The 19,675-nt window shown below is 56.7% G+C and overlaps 1 protein-coding gene across 5 annotated transcripts in view; it reads left to right on the top strand.

Moving 5' to 3' along the window:
• The window catches only part of tio (zinc finger domain-containing protein tiptop), a 72,549-nt gene extending 60,022 nt beyond the window's left edge, over nucleotides 1-12,527 (top strand). For all 5 annotated transcript variants that reach the window (XM_076365824.1, XM_076365826.1, XM_076365820.1 and 2 more), the window contains 2 exons: nucleotides 4,459-4,708; nucleotides 6,048-12,527. In XM_076365824.1, coding sequence (XP_076221939.1) covers nucleotides 4,459-4,708; nucleotides 6,048-10,161 — 4,364 coding nt within the window. In that variant the 3' untranslated portion in view covers nucleotides 10,162-12,527. The remainder of the gene's footprint in view (nucleotides 1-4,458; nucleotides 4,709-6,047) is intronic.
• Nucleotides 12,528-19,675: the final 7,148 nt, after the last annotated feature.

Raw genomic sequence — 19,675 nt, forward strand, 5'->3', positions numbered from 1 at the left:
GTAGAAGGGGAAAAGTGTGACGGATATCGCGGGGAAGGCATCTCCGTCGGACGGTCCTCCTGTTGCCGCGGCGCCTCGAACCCTCCACCCCGACGCCCTTTCCAGCTTCCGCGGAGATTCGCGCTCCGAACGGCTCCTTGTGTCCGGTGTCCCAGCTGATTCCGCCGGGAGGGTTTCGCCACGAGAACTCGATCGTTGACATTTCGACCGCGATCGGCGAACGGCGCGTTTGCGAAACGAGTTTGCGGATTTTCAATTTTTTCCAACGGAAGTTACGGCTGCAACGGCAGCACCTACGGCAGCCGCGCATCGATCATCACTGTCGCCTGTTGCGCGAGATCGGGTGAACGGACGAACCGGCGTAGCGAGGCGAACCTCGGAGGCCCTCGACGATGCGAGATGAAGCAAGGCGAGACGGCCGACCGACCCGACGAACGAACGAACGAATAAACGAACGAATAAACGAACGAACCAACGGACGGACGGACGGACGGACGGACGAACGGACGAACGAACAAACTAAAGAACGAACCGACCAACGAACGGTCGGTCTTACCAGACGACGCGTAGCCTGTCATCCATCATCCGGTCGTCCTACCTGCATCAACGAACGCACCTACGGTGCGACCGTACGCGCTCGATCATTAATACCATTCGGCTGAGTACGCGTGACGCGCTGCGCTCGATGGCTTCTTCTCGCTCCCATCCAGCGGTACGCGAATCTGAGAACGAGCGATTACGCGCGGCTTCCGTAGCCGGCAGCCGAGGTTACTTGAAACTACGAGTACCGATAATTCCTCGGGAAACAGTTTTTTCGGCGGGTCGCTTATCGCTCGGCTGCACACCGTGCCGGATGGCCGTTCTGGGTAGACAGAATTATTTTCCCCCGGTAATGCATTTCTATGAGGTTCTAATCGTTGAAACGGAAAGCAAATTTGCTTCGTGTCACGGTTTACGATTCTTTTTAAATATATTCGGAACAACCGTCTGCCTTTCAGTTTGTACTTAATCGGTGCTCATTGAAACATGGAATTTCAGATGGATCCAAGGGAATGTTAATGTTCGAATATTACGGAACGCAATGTAGCACTTGTGGTTCATTAAAAAATTCATTTCCACGATTCTGTCCAGCTAGAACAGCCATTCGACACAGCGCGCCGCGTCGAGACGCCGTCGTCGTTTCGTCATTTTTCACTTTGACGAACCCTCCTCCTCCATTCGTCACGATTCCGCCCCTTCTCGTTCCGAAAGGGAAGAGAAACGAGATTAGCGCGTGGTTACTTTGATTCCTCGACTACCATCCCGTGCGTCGCCCGTTTCTCCGTGTAACCGCCTCGCGTATTTTCTACCACCTCGAACGGAACAATCGCGCGGCAGGAACACCGGCTCCGGAAATCTCCGTGATCTCGCTGGTGGATGCGGGAAAGATTGAAAGGTGCGACGCGGGAAAAAATTCGACCGTGAATGCAGGTGTTGCGCGCGTGAAAGGATAGTCGGAGAGGTGTTGGAGGAAAGCAATCAGCCGACGCGGATCCGTGGTTTTCGGCTGGAGTCCCGGCTGTCGGGCGGATTCGAGCGCAACGCGCCCAAGTACCGCGATTTTCAGAGATCCGTTGGAAATCAAAGCGAACGCCTGTAGACGCTGTCGCGTCGCGTTCGGTCGTTTAGCGTCTATTGTTTCGCGGGGACGACAGCGCGGATCGTATCGTCCCGTCGGCCGCGTACCCGACAGATCGAACGTCTCAATCGGAGGACTCGCCGACGAGGAGCAACAGAAAAGAATCGGCCGGTCGGGCGTTCGCGGGCCCGAGGATGCGCTTTTTATGCAGGGACGGAATCGCGGAGCGTAGGCCGGAGGAGCCCGTTCGAACGGGAACGATGGAACGTGGCGTGGCTCGAAGAATGGGGGAGCGATTCGACAGGCTGATGGAGTGAGTGTTGACTTAGGATAACAGTCGCCTCATCGGTCAATCAGTCAGGTAGACTATCGTAGGTCGGTGCTCCGTCTTCGGTTCGGTCCTGTCCTGTCGTCTCGTTCGGACGGCTAAGTGACTCACGAATACGACCACCCGACGTTCCGGTTCGGAAGACAAAGCGATTCGAAAAAGAAGAAAACGATCGGGCCGCGCGAGAAGAAGAAGGGGGCCGAGCGAGAGGAGAGAAGCGGCCGAGTCCGAGAACCGAATCGTAAACATTCGCATCGACGCCGAACGCGTCGAGTCTTTCGGCCGTTCGAGTCGTTGGTCCCGTTTGGTCCCGTTTGGTCCCGTTCCTCTGTAGCAGAGGGGGAACCGGAACACGCGTAAACGCGTTCGAAACTTCACGCCGATGCGTTAGAATCCCGAAGTGTCCGAGTTTCGATAGCCGTTTTCCTCCCTTGGAATTGAAACGAGAGCACGCGGCGCCGCGCTCCCATACGATCTTCGAGGTCGAGCGTCGCGGATTCGAGAGCCGGTTGCTCAGCGAGGAAGAGGAAGAGGCGAGCGGGAGGCGAGAGGGAGAACGAGCGAAAGCCAGAAAGAAGGACGGAGGAAGGAGAATGGATTCACCCGTCAGTCACACTCTGGCAGACCGCGAGAGAATCACAATGCGGAGCCTCCCTTTACTCTTCGTCTCTCCTCGTCGTTTCAGCGCGCTCTTTCTCTGTTGCGCTCCTCTGCTCGCTCGCCCGACTGTCCGTCCGTCCATCCATCCGTCCGTTCATTCGTTCGTCCGTTCGTCCGTCCGTAAGGTTGCCCGCCTGTCCATCCGTTCGTCTCTTCGTCTGCCTCCTGTCACTCTCCTCGCCAACCTCCCGACGGTTCTCGCATCAGGAATTCATCTCCTCTCCTAGCCTGTCCTGCCTTGTCCTCCTCCGTTGCTCCTTTTGTTCCCTCCCTCGGAGCGCCGCTCCTTCCCGCCTTCCGTCTCGCGCTCCAGGCTCGCCCGGCGAAACCGCTTTCCAAGCTTTCCCAACTTTTCCCGGTTTCCCTCGGCACCGAAGCGTCGCACGGCGACGAATTCTGTGGAGCCGCGGCCACGTCGAACGTTCGGCCGAGCGGAGCGGTCGTCAACGTCGGAAGACCGAGGCGCTGATAACGCTCCGAGCGAGAACGCGAAAGGAAAATGTTGTTATCTCAATTTACCCTGCAAACAATTAAGCGTACGCGGCTCGCCTTGGATTTTCGCAACGCGCGACGCGCCGTGCCGCAACGACGGGCTTAATTGCTGGCAAACGTAACCGATTTAACGCGCCGATGGCGCATAAATTTCAACGGGACGAGACGAGACTCGCCGCTACCGTAAACCTCGAGCGTGTTCAAATTTACGAGACGATCGTCTGCCCCGCGGCAGAGTCACGAGCGAGGATCGCACCGCGAACGATCGCGGATGCTTCGGCTCTAATCACCCCGAACGAGTTAGAAGCCGGCGACGACGATCTACCAGCTGAGAGGTGGCGGCCGCTTCCGTGCCGGTTAATCGGTGACCGGCACACGACTCCTCCACTATGGTGGACGGCTGTCGTGACTCTCGAGCCCGCGATTCCACGCGACCGATCCCACCGCTAACAGAGAGACGCTGTCCACGGAAAACGAAAGAAACGCGGCGAAGACGTGGAACGAAGGAGGCGCGGACAGGGTTAGAGCGCGATCGTCGCGAAACGAAACGACGAGGAACGGCGAGCGAAAAGGAACGGAAGGGAGATCGAGGATGTTCGGATCGGAGCGGTAACGGGCGGAGCTGTTCCGCGGTGGTCCGCCCTGGTCCCTGGTCTTGGTTTCCCTTCTGGTTACGGGGTCCCGATTCCGCACCACTCTCGAGTGGTTCTTTTTGTCTGCGAGGTTTGTCTCGTCCTCTTCCTCGTTCCCGGCGTCGACGTCGCCGTCTTCGCGGTCGTTGGTCGTTCGTTCCTCGAACGCCTCCCGTCTTCGCCTCGATTCGCCTCGATTCGCCTCGACTCGCCTCGGTTCGGCTGCGCTCGGCGTGCAGCGGCCCTGCCATCGGATCGTTCACGGTCGCGCAGGGCTTCGGAGGGACGCTCCGGCCGAGAGAGACAATGGACAATGGGGACATAAATCTGCGTAATTAGTTGCCGATGCATCCGCGGATCGATGCGCCGCGATCTCTTTTCCCTCCTCGTTCCGCGGCCCATCGGCGAACAAACGATCGTTTGGTTGGCCAGTCGGCAAAGTAGGACGGTGCTTCTCGATCCGTTTGTCCCCACCCTCTCGAAAGGGAGGTGTGCGAGCCTCGTTCCTCCTCTCTCGGTTTCCTCGGACCAAGATCGCCATCCTCGGCCCTTCGTGTCACCCTTGTGTACGAACGCGCGTCCCGTCCGAACAAGATGGCGACGGGACGCGCGTACCGAAACCATCCCCGTGAGAGCTACTCGCGATCGTCCGCGCGAACGGGACCGATCGCCGCGACCCTCCTCTTTCGGTCAGGTGGAATAACACCGCGGCTGTGTTGTGGTTTCAGGGGAGGACGGAGTCGAAGGCTCTGGGCCAGGGCTGGCCGCGGACCTCCAAGGAGAGGAGGGCGATTGCGCGGAGGATGACGGGCCGATCAGCCCCAGCGAAAGGGGTTGCCCGGTCGCAGCCAAAGAGGAAGAGGACGGTGAACAGACCGACGAGGAAGACGACGAGGATGCAACGCCGCCCACTCCGCCGCCTTCCGCTACAGCACGATTGAATCCTACGATTTTGAGGGATACCGGACCCCCGGACAGGTAAACGAGCAACGAGTTTCTAAACGATTTCTCGAAGATGTATCATAAGTTTATCGAAAGTCGATCGGAAATCGATGGAACATCGATGGGACAATTCGTGAGAAATTCTAAGGAACGTTCGTCGTAGCCGTGGTTGTCGTTGTCCACGAGCTCCGAAGGTATCGTGCGCGAACCAGTGGGAGCAGGGGACGCGTACACGGTGAGATGAGAAGACGAGAAGATGGGAAGGCGCGACCGTCGGGAGTAAAAACGTAAATTTCAGCGAGCACGGTTCGCTTCAAACTCATTAGCCGGTGCTTTACTCTGGGGCTTCGTCGTAAACCGCCTAAATCAACGGGAGCGGTGCTGCCGTTCGCTTTGAAGTCGCCGACGTCGGATAGGGCCCCGTGTATGTACACACACCGGTATTCTCGTTGTTTGAGCGCAACGAATCGTCACGTATCCGTGCCGAGGACGGCGGCGCGGAGTGTGGCGCGGCCGTTGCGCGGATTGCGGCGCGGCGAGACGAGGCGGGAGCCGGCTCGCGAACGAGCGAGACGCTGCAAACGCGGTGTTAAATGCCTTCGAATGGGATAGAGAGACGGACTCGGAGGGCCGGCGGGAGGACGCGAGAACGGGAAGGCTCGCGATGCGAGGGAAACGAAAGGGGTGGGGTCAGAGGGAAACGAGGGGATAAATAAGCTGCTGGCAGACCGATATCGGTGACTGCCGCGCGACGTCGTACAGTTAATAGAGATAGGCACGTGTTACGCGTCGTGTCGCACCGGCGATCCCACCAACTCCGTCGGTTTTCGCCGCTCCGCCGCTTTGCCGCATCGCCGCTCGCCACGGGGGCGGCCGCGCCGTTTGGATCCGTGCGTTTCCCCGTCGGTGTGCGCGTCGCGTACGGGTGTGCGTCTGACGGCGGTAACGGCCTGCGTCGGTGGCGCCTCCGAACCCCGCTGCGCCCCGCCTGACCCCGAAAACTTCCCCTGCATGCGTGCCGGTGCTCCCCTTTCATCTCGCGGCACGCATTCGGCATTCAGTCAGGAGCAGTCAGTTACGAGCGAGCCGTCGACACGCCTGTATCTTCCGCGAGCACGGCTCTCGCGCGCCCTATTCGAATCCGCGGCGCAACCAGCGAGCGGTCGCGCGCGCGCACGATCCGCTCGCGATCCGCGCAGCCCCGCGTCCGCGATCCACGCGCTCACGGCCACGACACGCGTTGACGCGTCCACGACAGGTATCGATTTCTCGCGGCGACTTACCGCGTGTCCGCCGTCGCGTGTTGGCTACACGCGCGCCGTCCAAGGGACCGTACACGCGCCGTAACGGTTGGCCCGTCTGCTTGCTGTTTCAGAGATCCGATGAGTCCTCGCTGCCCTTCCAGGGACTCGCGGGAATCGTCCGGTCCGGCGACTGGAAGCCCACCGCCGCCAGCAACGAGAAGCAGCGCGAGTCCGGTCAGTCCGAGCGGCATCGTGCCCCTTCCGCTCGGCGGTCACCCTCTGCTGCCGCCGCATTCCGCCGCCATGATGGCCGCCTATTTGCAACAAACGCACCAGAGGCTGCTGCTCGGCCACTCGCCCCTGTCCCGGGGCTCGGTGTCGCCGCTGGTGTCTTCCTCGTGTTCGCCGCCAGCCGCCACCCCCGGCCTCCTGGTGTCGCCGAGCAGTATCGGCGAGGTCTCGCCGTCCGCCACCCCGTTGCCCGCGGTCCTCGATTTCAGCACGAGAAAGGCCTCGTCGACGGAGGACGACGAGGAGGAGCAGATCCTGAACTTGAGCAAACCGCCGACACCGTCCTCGTCGACGGAGACGAACAACGGGCCGTTGGACCTTTCGGTGCCCAGCAGAAAGCGACCGGGCCCGGAGGATTCGCCGCCCCCGCCGGTCCGAAAATCGTCCAGACTGGCCAGCGGGTCTGCGGCGGCAGCCGCGGCAGCGGCGGTCGCGGCGGCCACCGCGGCCCACCAGGATCCTGCCCAGGCGGTCGCAGCCGCGGCCGCTGCGGGCTTCGGCAGGCCACCGGTCGTATCGCCGTGGACGTCGCCCGTGGTCGCCTCGCACTTCCCCTACTTCGCTGCCGCGGTCGCGGCCGCCGCCACTAGTCAGCAGCAACTGTCGCCGAAGAGCACCACCGGCGTGGTGGACCATCATCAGCTGTGGAACGGCAAGATCAAGCCGCCGTCCGCGTTGGAGAACAAGTATCAGCCCAGCGAGGCGACCAAAGCGCTCGAGAAGATGAGCGAGCTGAGCAAACTGGGCGGCGAGGATCTGTTCAGATCGTCGTCCGGCACCGGTGCCGGTGGAGCGGTCGGGGCCGGCGGCGTGGGCGGCGGCGTCGGATCCGGCGGCGGTGCCGGCGCGGCCGGTCCTGGAGGCGGTATCGGGGCCGGAAACTCGTCCGGCTCGACGTCCGGAAGCCGCCACAGCGCCTGGCAGTCCCACTGGCTGAACAAGGGGGCGGACCAGGCGAAAGACGTGCTCAAGTGCGTCTGGTGCAAGCAGAGCTTCCCCACGCTGGCCGCGATGACCACCCATATGAAGGAGGCGAAACACTGCGGCGTGAACATGCCCGTGCCGCCGACCGGTTCCGCGCTTCACCCGCAGCAGAGCAACGTGCCCAACATCCCGACGCCTCAGCCGCCTCACCAGCCGCAGACCACGTCGTCGAGCAACGCGGGCGCGGGCCCCGGTGGCGGTGGGTCCGCGACTCCCAGCAGCAAGCAGAGCCCGTCGGAATTGAACCTGTTGATCAAGGAGACGATGCCGTTGCCGAGGAAACTGGTTCGCGGGCAGGACGTCTGGCTCGGCAAGGGAGCCGAGCAGACTAGACAAATTCTCAAGTGCATGTGGTGCGGCCAGAGCTTCCGCTCCCTCGCCGAGATGACCTCGCACATGCAGCAGACGCAGCACTACACGAACATCATCTCTCAGGAGCAGATCATCTCGTGGAAGTCCTCGGACGAGAACAAGGGGAGCAGCGGGGGCAGCGGTGGCAGCGGGAGCGGATCCGCGAGCGGAGCCGGTGGCGGCGGTGGCGGCGGCGGAGCTGGCGGCGGTGGCACCGCGGTGCCCGGCGGGAACGCCGGCGCCACCGGACCGCACGCCGGGAACACAGGCCCTCCGGGTTCCGGTGCCACCAGCAGCCACGTGAGCGCGGTGCTCACCTGCAAAGTTTGCGATCAAGCGTTCAGCTCGTTGAAGGAGCTGAGCAATCACATGGTGAAGAACTCCCATTACAAGGAACACATTATGCGCTCGATCACCGAGAGCGGCGGCCGACGCCGGCAAACGAGGGAGAAGCGGAAGAAGTCGTTGCCCGTGCGGAAGCTGTTGGAGCTGGAGCGGGCGCAGAACGAGTTCAAGAACGGCGACGCCGCCGCGGCGCTCAGCCACGGTCTCGGGAAACACGCGGGTAGAATAACCTGCGAGAAGTGCGGGGACAAGATCGACACGTCCATCTTCGTCGATCACATTCGGCAGTGCATCGGCGCCGGGACGGTGAGCGCGAATCAGCGAAACTTCTTGAAGAACGCGTTGATGTCGAACCATTTACCGGCGACGCTCCCGCCGAGCGAGAGCGGACGGAAGAGCGCGAACGAGGACAGCTCGCCGGTGTCCACGAGGCATCACCGGTCTCCCTCGTCGGCCAGCGACGCGACCACCCCCGGCAAAGACACGCCGACGCCGACCGGCAACGAGACCACCGGCGCTTCCTCTTCCCCCTCGGTCTTGAACGCCATCGAGAAGCTGATCGAGAAGAGCTTCGACTCCCGCGCGAGGCACGGCGCGCCCGGACTGCATCACGCCCAACCCGGAGCTCCGATGGGCACCAGCATTCTCAAGCGACTCGGCATCGACGAGAGCGTCGACTACACGAAACCGCTGGTCGACCCGCAAACCATGAATCTGCTGCGATCGTATCAGCAACAGCAACAGCAGCAGCAGCAGCAGCAGCAGCAGCAACAACAACAACAGCAACACTATTCCACGAGTATGGCGGCGCGAAGGGAACGCAGCGGAAGCGAGTCCAGCTCCGTGTCGGAGCGCGGCAGCGGCGGAAGGACCGACACGATGACTCCCGAGAGGCGGCTAGACTTGTCTTCCGTCGGACACTCGGAAAGGCATTCCCATCATCGCCGCGTCACGCCCGACAAGCAATTGGTCCCGCAAAGTTTAGCCTCGGTGCGCCACCATCCAGCCACGGAGGAGTCCGGGGACGAGGAGTCGTCGGCAGCCGCGGCGGCGGTGTCGGCAGCGGCCGGGTCAGGATCGGGCTCGGGGACGAGCGGTTCGACGACGACAACGACGCCGTCCGCCGCGACGACCACCGCGTCCACGGTGGTCGTGAAGAAAGAACCGAAAGACGAGGAGACCGAGGATCGGCCGACCGGCGAGGAGGAGCAGTCGCAGGCACAGAGCAGTCGAGAGGTGTACGTGAAGAAGGAGATCGTTGATGACTGCAGGGACGAAGAGGAGCAAGGCTCGTTCAATCATCGGCGGGGCAGCCTGCACGAAGGAGCGGAAGAGGGCCGAGACGTGTTGTCGCCTCGAGTGAACCCGCCGACGCCCAGGTCGACCGGGCAGATGGAGCAGTTGGTCCGCAGCCCTTGCCGGAACAGCACGAGCAGCCCGACGAGCAGCGATCGCTCGGTGACGCCGCGCGGCACACCGGACACCAAAGGATCGAGCAGTCTCGGCGCTCTGTCCTCCATGTTCGACAGCCTGTCCGGAGGCGGCAGCGGCGGCACCGGCGGACCGAGCGGCGGAGTCGGCGGAGGCGCGGGCGGCGCGGTCGATTCGCACGGCCGCAAGGCCAGCAGTCATCCCCTGGCCGCGCTGCAAAAGCTCTGCGACAAGACGGAGACCAGGGGCGGCGCTGGAAGTGGCAGCAGCGGCGGCAGCGGCGGGGCGAGCGGCGGCGGTGGCAGCGGCAGCGGCAGCGGCAGGTCCGCCGGCGGACCTGGCTCGACGTCGGGCCTGGGCTCGGCCGCGGGCGGCGGAGTGGCCGGCAGCGGTCCAGGGTCCGGGACCACGCCGGGCGCCATCCTCGCCTTCAGCTGGGCCTGCAACGACGCCGTGGTCACCGCCGACTCGATCATGAAGTGCGCATTCTGCGACACGCCGTTCATCTCGAAGGGCGCGTACAGGCACCACCTGTCGAAGATGCACTTCGTGAAGGACGGCGTGATCCCGGACCCGTTGACGATAGGCCGATCAGCCGCGGCGGCCGCCGCGGCGGCAGCTGCGGCTGCGGCAGCCGCGGTCTCCCAGAACACCGCGTCGGGGCCGCCGACCGGTCACAGTTCTTCCTCGCCCCCGACGTCGCAGCGCAACAAGTCGCCGCCGCTCTCGCAAGCGAACGGCAGCCCGTCTCAGTCAGCGGCTTCTCCCCTCGAGGAGAGTCCGCACTCGAAATTTCTCAAGTATACGGAGCTGGCCAAACAGTTGTCCAGCAAGTACGTATAGTCCGAGCCCCGTAAGTAGCGGTGCCACTTGTACATAAGTGTATCTATACTGTAACGACTGTAACTAGCGACCACGGACCGGAGTGGTTCCAGACTTCTCGACCTTCGGACGCCTCCGCCGCGACGATCCGTTCCCGCGTTCGCGAGCTCGCAGTCCGTCCGAGTCGCCGCGACACCCGTCGATCCCTATTCCCGCTTTCCTCGTCGCCGTCGTCCCCGATTTCGGCCGCGCTTCGTCCGTATACCGTTTCTGTCCCAGCGCTCGCGCGGACGGCCGAGGCGCGACGCTCGCGGGAACGTGATCCGTTCGACGACCGGGAGGCGAACGTCGAACGTCGAACGTGTGCGTTAATTAAATTGTGATGCCACCATATCTCGCGGCACTGCTGAGTCAAGGGGCTCGGCGCGCGGCCAAGTTTGTGATTTTATAAATACTTAAGGGCGTTTACGACGTGCAACGAGAACCGGTACGATTAGGAGGGTACGATTTGGAAAATGGTACGATCGAAAGGGTACGGGTACGGTGTATTAGATCAACCGGAGAGAGAGAGAGAGAGAGAGAGAGAGAGAAGGTACCTTCTCGAGGACGGTACGTTACGTCCCGGTTCTTCGAGGAGGAAACGGAGCGAGAGGTTAGCGAAGGAAACGCGAGTAACGCGATACGCGCGATCGAGTGTTCGAGCATACGATTTGTCGTGGGAAGGATCGAGGGAAGGGATACCCGTCACGGCGCTGTCGTAAGGACCGGATCATCATGTATACCTCTAGAACGTAAGAGCGTAGTTGATTAGCGCAGCATAGGATAGGCTAGGGTCCGCCCTTGTATAGGAATCTCTTTGTTGATACTTATTGCCACGAGACCGGTGAGATCGTTCGAGGATCGATCCTCCTCGAATGGGGATCCGAGGTGCCGGAGGGGCGGGGGACAGCGAGCGCGACAAAATCGGCGTATACTGGCGTGTGGAGAAGCAACGAGATACGGTGCAATAGCGAGGCTCGCGATTGCTCGGTATGCACGCGGGCCAGGGCGGGCCAGGCCGGGCCGGGGCGAGTCGAGCGCGCGCGAACGCGACGTCCTCGAACAGACATCCTCTTCCTTCGCTCGCGGGAGACGTGGCGCGCGAGTATTGTACCATTGTAAATTTTTCTTTCTTCGAAATACTATTTATTGCGCCGCGCGACTAAACGCGACATTTTAAGTGTACAATATCGTCATTATTAAACGCTCGAATTATCGCGGACACCGTCTGGAATTGATCGCGATCGCACGATCGAGCCTACGAAGTACGAGGCAGAGAGGAATGCAAACCGCAGAACGGAACCGTGAACCGGCGAATAACGAAAATCGTTCGCAACCCGAGGACCGTGTCGGGCCGCGAATCAAACCACCGAAGCGAATAGTCTTGCATCTGCGTGCGTGTGTATTCGACGATGATGAGAGAAACAGTGGAAGAGAGGAAGATCGAGGATGAGAGAGTGTATGTGTATGCGCGTGTACGTATGCGTGTGTGTGTGTGTGTGTGTGTATGCGAGAGAGTGAGAGTGAGAGAGAGCAAGAGGGAACAACAGCATGCGAGTCACTTCGTTCCTTCGTCCATCCGTCCATCCGTCCGTCCGCCCGTCCGTTCGTCGATCGGTATGCATGTTGCGTGGCTGCGTACGCGTGTCATTTTCGCGTGTTTACGAGTGCATCGCGAGAACTCGAGATTGTCGGGGTGAAAAAGAGGAACGGAGCGAGAGAGGAAGGGATCGAGCGAACCAACGAACGGGTACGGCGGAGCGACAGAGACGACGGAGACGGTGAAGAACGGCGAGACGCGCGGGAAAGTGCACCGTAAAAGCGCAGGTCGAAACGAAAGCACCGGCATCCGAGTCGAGCGAGAGAAAATTAGCCGAGGGGACGATGATTGCGCGCGTTCGAAGACGAGGAAGCCCGAATCTGGAACGGAACACACTTGTATACGTATTTCTTGTAAACTCTAATTCTTCCATCGCGGACTTTAAAAGTATTTATCGATATAACGATAACATTACTATTATTATTGTAATTATATACGACTGCTGAGAGTGGGACGAAAAAATACGAGACACGAGATCTACGTGGATGCGAAGATCGACACACGCGCACAATTAAAAACGCGGAACGTGCACACACTCGCAGAAACTAAAGAAAACGATAACGCGAATGGCCAACCGTGCGAAAAATACGCTCGAAAAGTACCTACCTACTTACAAATGCGCAACCACAAAGATATGCATCATGTATACGCGACTCTTGAAACCATTTTACCAGATTTGTCATTATTTAATTATTTCGGTTGTATTTTAAAATGCAATTAAAGCTCAAATAAATATATATGTTATAAAGTATAAGATCACGTGTTCGTTTACTCTTGCAGCGAAACACCTGTTCCGGCGATCGGCTGTCCGCGCGACGCACCGCGCGGGGGATCACGGCTCATCGTTGAAACGGAGACGTACTCCGATTCGGAACGGCCGTTTCACGGGTGATCCAATTGCCCACCGGTGTCACGGCGCGGATATCGACGCACACTGGACCGAAATCGTAAAAGCCCCGGCTAAATGCGTATTTCTGTTACTTCTGTATCAATCATTGCTACGCGACCTATTCCCACCGGTTTTCACGCCGTACCATCCGATTCTGAACTTAGCTCTTGTAATCAATTTAGAAACTACTCTCACGGATGCCGTTTCACTCTAAGAAAATGAAACAGTTCGCTCAGAATGCGATTTTAAGTACGAAATCTTATATAAACAGCCTCGAAACTCAATAATCATAGTTACTGATAACAAAAGATAAAATTCCTTAAACACAAAATAGAATTCTTCTGAAACAAGCATTCTCAATTAATTTTAAACGACCTTTAAATTTTATTAATCACACCACTAATTAAGAGCACACAGTACAAATTTCGTCGTCAAGCAGAAAAATTCGAATTTACCCCAGGCTTTCACAGTTTCCAGTCCACTACGCGCGCATACCATTTCCCATCATTCCCATTCCAATCTAGATTCCTCCCGAGACGTCGGCTGCGCGGCGCGTTTTTCGCTACAGGCTCGAACGAAGGCAAACTCACGGACCACGCCGGGATACGAGACAGAGCTCGCTAACCCCAGCTACCTATTGCTCGAGGCTGGTAATGAATTCGTCTAATGGGTCGTAAAGAATCCGATCTTACGGAGCGAGGAGGCCGAAATAAAACATCTCCGAAGAGGCTACCGATTCTCGAACGCTCCACGAGTCGACCGTGTTCCTCCCGTTCTCCGCGTGTCCCGAGAATATTTCTATTCCTCTCCCTTTTCCGAACGCCGCGCGAACGAGCAATAATCTAATTCCGTTGGTCTCCGAAACGAGTCTCGATCCTCCGCAGAATTCTCCAAAAATTCTCCGAGAATCCCCCGAAGGCGGAGCGGAATGGAAACGCAGGAAAGCGGGCAGCTGCCAGGGAGATTTCGAATTCCGTTACCGCGCGAATCCGGCGATGGTGATGAAGATGTCGGCGGTGGGCCGAGAACGCGTGGGATAGCCAGCTGGATGCGACGCCGCGTCGCAGCGCAGCGCCTCGCCGGTGGGTGTTCGCGCTGTCCTCCCGCGTTCCGTGCGGCAACTTTGCGTTCCTTTTCTCGCCGGCTCCCCTTCCGCGTCCCGAGCGTCCGCTCGGCTTTCGGATTTCGCTGGAGCCCGTCCTTTCCGTCTCTATCCCGCCGTTTCACCCTTTTCCTCCGGTGCCCTCCGGTTCCCTCCACGATTCTCCGCGCCCGGTTCCCGGCCATCTCGTTCCAATTTAGTTGCCTGAGATACGCGCGATCTGTACATCTACTTTACGGCGGTCGCGCGCGCATACTAAGCAAAGCGCCACAGCGAGAAGTGTCTCGCCCGAGGGCGAGGGCACGGCGGGGGTGAGAGGCGCCTTGATCAGGTAAGCTACTGTCCGAGTAAGACGCGGACGCCTCGTTACATCTGTTCCCCGCTTTACGCGAGTCCTTTGTACGCTGAGTAACGGGCTCGAGGCCGCGGCCGGGCGGCTAAAAATTTCGCGCGCACCTCGAAATTTCTCCGAACGTATCTGCATTGCAAATTAGAAAAGTTCGCGGTATCTTGCCTTCCCTTGTCATGGGAAGAGCAATCGTCGGTCAACGAGGAGGCAGGAATTACGGGCGGGACGCGGAAGGAGGTCCGGGGAACGGAGGACGACGAGAGAATTGTGTTTTGAGGTGATTCGGTTGATTTTTGATTTTCCTGGGAGCAATTTTGTACGAATGGATGGGAAACGCTGCTTGATTATTCGTGGAAACGTGCGACGACGACTGAGATACCGATAGGCGCGAATCGAGCCGGTTACGCGCCGCGCAGCGGGAGCGGGTGAAGAATTCTGTTTCGAAGAACCGTAGCGCGGATTTGAAGCTGTTTCAGGAGGCTGCGAAATGCTACGAAGTGCGGCGGAATCCGCTCGGCAGCTCGAACACTGTTTCTAGCGCGGTTCCGCGCCCACGCGTCTGTGCGTTCACGGCTGCATGACCGAGAACTACCCCGCTACGCGAACAAACGGCTCGTTTTACCAGGAAACAGCGAAACGAGCGGTTTTCCTGTGTTTCAGCTGGAACTGGGAATCGTTCGGAACTATGAAGTATATAGGGGAATAGGCTAATCGTGGTGAGGTGGCAGTGATGGTCAGTATTGTTGCTAAAAAGTCACACGTCCGATGTTCCTAATTTTTATTGTTTATGTACTATTATCTAGTGTATGCACGGTTGCCACTCAATCGACAGAGAACAAGTTGTGTTTCATAGCATGATTGCGATGGTTTCTGTGAGTGTAGAGTGAATTTGAAGTTTTTGTTTTTGTAATCTAACCCTTTGCACTTGAGAGGTCTCTTAGTCACTATTCGATTCAATAGAACGAAATTAGAAATTGTTGTATATGTGGAAATGGATGTATTTGAGTGTGTGAATAGATATATCGATGAGTGATGAATGTGTGTGCAATAGATGAATGACGCGACTCTGTGTGTCAGCGCGTTTCGAATGAATGTTCAAAGCGTTGGAATACTCTGGATTATATTGATTTTCTCCATATGTTTATAATGTTCATTTTTTTATGAATCTAGAATATTCCAAATATATGTGAAGTTAATGCATGGTGATGAAAGAATGTTCTAGAAAGTGTGTGAGTGAGACAAGAGCATCCGAGTATATAAATAGTGTGTGCGTTGTTTGATTGAGTTAGTGTTTTATTGTGAGCTCTGATGAAATAATTATACTGTTTCAAATAAAATTCTTTTTCTCCTACATATGTGACATTGAGCTTTGTACGATGCATCGATATGTGAGATATTTATATACAATAGCTTTGTTTCTCAGTTTGTCTCCTCGTTAATTCGTTTCAAATAATGTCTTATCGGGAGGTTTCCGGTGAAAGGGTTAACTTTAATTGCTGATGGATGTGTTAGGGATAGGAAGGGCTGTATTCATATATCATGTAAATATTTGACATTTGTATGCTTAATATTCAATTCCGTCGATTCGATACTTGCGGGCAATGATGGTCGGTTGCCTGTAATATGATCGTCGCTATTTATTAGCGTTATGAAGACACTCTTCTCGATTACAACAGCTTTACTTGAATAATATAAACGCGGTTTCGGTACAATGGGAAAATCAATGGACTGCTGAAACTGAATAGTAATTGGGATTATTGAAATTGATCACACGATGCGAACAGCTGGCAAACCGTTAAATATTCCCCTTTCAGTTTCACGGTTGATAATAAAAAGGCAGGAAACTTCTTCGACAAATGAAAGGTATTTGATAGAGCAGATAAAGTCAGAAAAAATACAGAAAAATGTAAAAGCATGAGAACTTAGAAAAATTGATCACTCCTAATCGGCATTATACAAATCTATTATCATCGATGGCAATACCGATACAAACGAAACGGAAAAGTAGATGCCACTATTCGCTTCCAATTGGGCAATATTCTGACGACGAAATACGGTTTTGTCGCGTCTCTCGCGGCCTATAGGCCCATTCGGTAAGTTTCAAGTGGGACTCGCGGGAAGGGGTCCGTCTGCGAAAACTGTTACTGTCCTCGGATTATCGTTCCCTATAAAATAACTGATATTGCCCGCAGCTACGGGCGACGATGACCCCGGACATCTGTTTCTCGTTTACAAATTCTGTTATTTAAACGACCGTAAAACCATTTCTCCTTGTATCACGCCAATTGATAAATGATTCAGGTTCACGATACGCTCGCTTGGATGAACACATTACCCCATGTTTCCCATTTTATTATAATTGTTGCTTAAACGATCGTCATCGCCCCGCTCCGCCCTACGTCTCGCGTACGTACAAGGACACGGACAGCACGCACGACACAGGGGCCGCTTTGTGCGTCGGTTATCGAAGACGGGGCTCTCTGTCGAGCTCGCAGGTGCCGGGCGATGTGTTTTTTTTTTTTTTATCGCGGCGTAATCGAGCCGACGATCACGCCGGAAGCGGTCACAGATAGTCGACGCGAACGGAAACTATTCGGAGACCTCGGCTCGGTCGCAGTCGGCGAGAATTTCGCAGGATAATCCGAGAATTACAACCGGGATCCGTATCCCGTGACACCGGATTCACCGTGGTCATCCGTACTCGTCGTTTTCATTCGGCCGGCGATCGACCGATCGACGACGGAAGGAAGAAAGGAAGGAAGGAGCACGGGGAGAAACAGAATGGGAAGTAGGATGGTGCAGCCGTGCCGAGGGGGTTGGGCCGTGGGACGTTACGGGAGGCTGCGGGAGGCTGAGAGTGGCTGGGCGAGACTCGGCGAGGGAACGAGGGAAAGAAAAAAGAAAGGATTAGACTACTATTTTGCAGTTTCTTATAAATATTCATTTGTTCTTCTCGATGAATCGGGGGACTGGAGGTTCTCGCTCCAGGCGGTAAGTCGCGTTAAGAGCGCTAACGAGCGACCCCTCCGGTAACTAGAAGGGAGAGAGTTTCCCCTTGGTTTCCTAGTTCCCCGCTACTCCGCGAGCACAGCCGGGTGGACTTCTCCTTCTCCCTTGCTCTCCTTCTCCCTTTCCCCCGACGTTTCTTCGCTCGAAGCAATTCCACGAGGCAACCGCGCGCCGCGCTGAGTTGTGCGAATTTGTTTAATTAGAAGTTAGGCCAGCGATACATTAGCAATGTAAATACACCTCTCGCCTTCTTCTCCTTTCGCCGAGCCCCTCGCGGCCTTCCGTTGCTCGGCTCTTTCTGGGACCGGCTGTTGTTCTCCTAGCTGTCGGATCCTCCCGTATCGATACCGTGAACCGTGGGGCGCCTCGAGGAGCGACTCGGAAGCTTGTTCCAACCCTCGTTTTGGAATCGGACTCGAGAGAGCCGTTGCGTTCCACCGTTTATTCCGGACGGGACCGGAGCGCCGGCGATCGCGATGCCAGTCGATTTTCGAGTGGACGGGGGGTCGAAGATCGTTAATATTTTTTGGACGTTCGACGCGGCGCATTGGCGTGCACCCAAACCGTCTCGCGTCGCCTCGCGCCGGATTAGAGAACGAGGAGACATCGTCCGTGCGTCGACTGATAACGCCGGTTCCCGCGGTCGATCCGTGGAACGCGAAAGAAAGACGACGCCGGCCGGATCTACGGGGAGCACGCCGTGCACGAAACGAGGCGGACGATCGTCGACGTGGCCGTCGAAGGGCCGCCCTTCATTGGTTTTCCCCGAGATTAACACCCATAACTCATTCGGGACACGGAGCCGTGCGTCACTCCTAGCTGCGCTATAATTGCCGACATAAATCAATCGGCCGATGAGATCATAAACCCGGGGCGATACACTGCGCCAACAGATCCATATAACGGCAAGTGCGCGGCTGCATGTTAAATGTCAATTGACGTCGACCCGACGTATCGGATTACCACGAACACGGCCGCGAGATGGCGCGACACGCGTCGATATGGATTCGAAAGCTAATACCCTCCTTTCGTTTCGTTTCGTCTCATTTCGCCTCGTTTCATTTTCCACGATACCATCCTGAAAACGATGAATCCTTCGAATGATCAAAATATTCTTCCCGGCTCACAGTATCGCTGAAACGCGGACGCGAGGGAAAAAACGATCACAAGCTTTCGAGAAACATGAACGCGCTTCCTTCTCGCTCTCTCGCTCCTCTCATCGGCGACCCTGAACCCTGCTTAGTCCGAGGTAAAGGTATACTACTCCTGAGAGGTACGGGAGCTCTCGGCAGGGCGGTTCGCGGGCCTAAATATTGAGACGGTGTTTATTTAGCAGGGAGATATATGATATGATGCGGACAATATAATGCATTGTATTCAAATACGGGAGCCCGCGAGTCGTGACCGGGAGCATCGTAGAGCTTGGTCGTCGCGGTCGCTGGCACAGCCACGAGCACAACCGTGCTCCCAACCATGGGCTTAACCATGGGCGCAACGACCATGGGCACAGCCACCGGCACAAGCACCGGCATCGGCACCGGCATCGTCGACACAGACACCACCGGTTGCAATCACCCGTCCCGCCAATTCTACCCGACCAGACGTCCGTTAGCCCACCGATATAAATAATACGGTGCGCTCGAATTCTCAGGATTAGAGGATGCTCGCGAATACCCGCGTACTCTAAGAGACGTTAGGTCGAGGCCGACTTTCGAAGAACCCGGCCGGCCCCCGATTCTTACGATCGCTTCGTTTACGCGCGCGCGCCCGCACGTTTCGACGTTCATGCGCTCGAGTTGTCGGCCGGGCAATGCTGCTGACGGTCTTTCTTTCGAGCCATATACTGGGTGTCCGAGGTACCGTCGTAACAGGTTTAGAATTCGTCGGGAGTTTAACCCTTTGCGGACGAATGCCGGCAGTTTGCTGAGATCAAACTTCCATGTTTGGAGTACTCAGTTCTGAACAAATGATTTGACTGTTCGAACGGCGAGAAATCGGTACACAGTTTCCTTGTTCTCTATGATTTGAGCATTCAGTGTTTAATTTAGTAGAATTTGCGAAAGATTTTGTATACTTTCGACAATCTTCCGTAAAGGGTTAATCGTTGTCTTCTTTTGGGAGACGTCTCATTGGATTCGTTGTGTGTATTATAGATAGGATGCGTGCGATGTATAATGAGAGTTAATGTGGAAGACGAGGAATGAGTAGATGTATTGGTTACCGTGGGAAACACCTGATTAGTAACAGAAAATAATGTTCGGCAATTGACACAAACTATCGAGCAGTTGAAACCAGACTATCAGGATTGAACACTTGTAAACATTACATTTTTCAGTTCTCAAATCTAATAACTATGTAAAATTACTCAAACGTGTCAACGCCTTTACCAATGTGTTCATATCGGGGAAGCTAAAAATTTATCCACTGTCGAGTGTGGAAAATCCCAAAAACTAGCTGAGACTCCCGAGCTTGCTCATCGCGGTGAAACTCAGTATATGAATGATATAAAGAATATAATGCAATATTCTGTGCGACGTGCATATGCAT

Source organism: Nomia melanderi, chromosome 1 (assembly GCF_051020985.1).
Source record: "Nomia melanderi isolate GNS246 chromosome 1, iyNomMela1, whole genome shotgun sequence".
NCBI classification, from domain to species: domain Eukaryota; kingdom Metazoa; phylum Arthropoda; class Insecta; order Hymenoptera; family Halictidae; genus Nomia; species Nomia melanderi.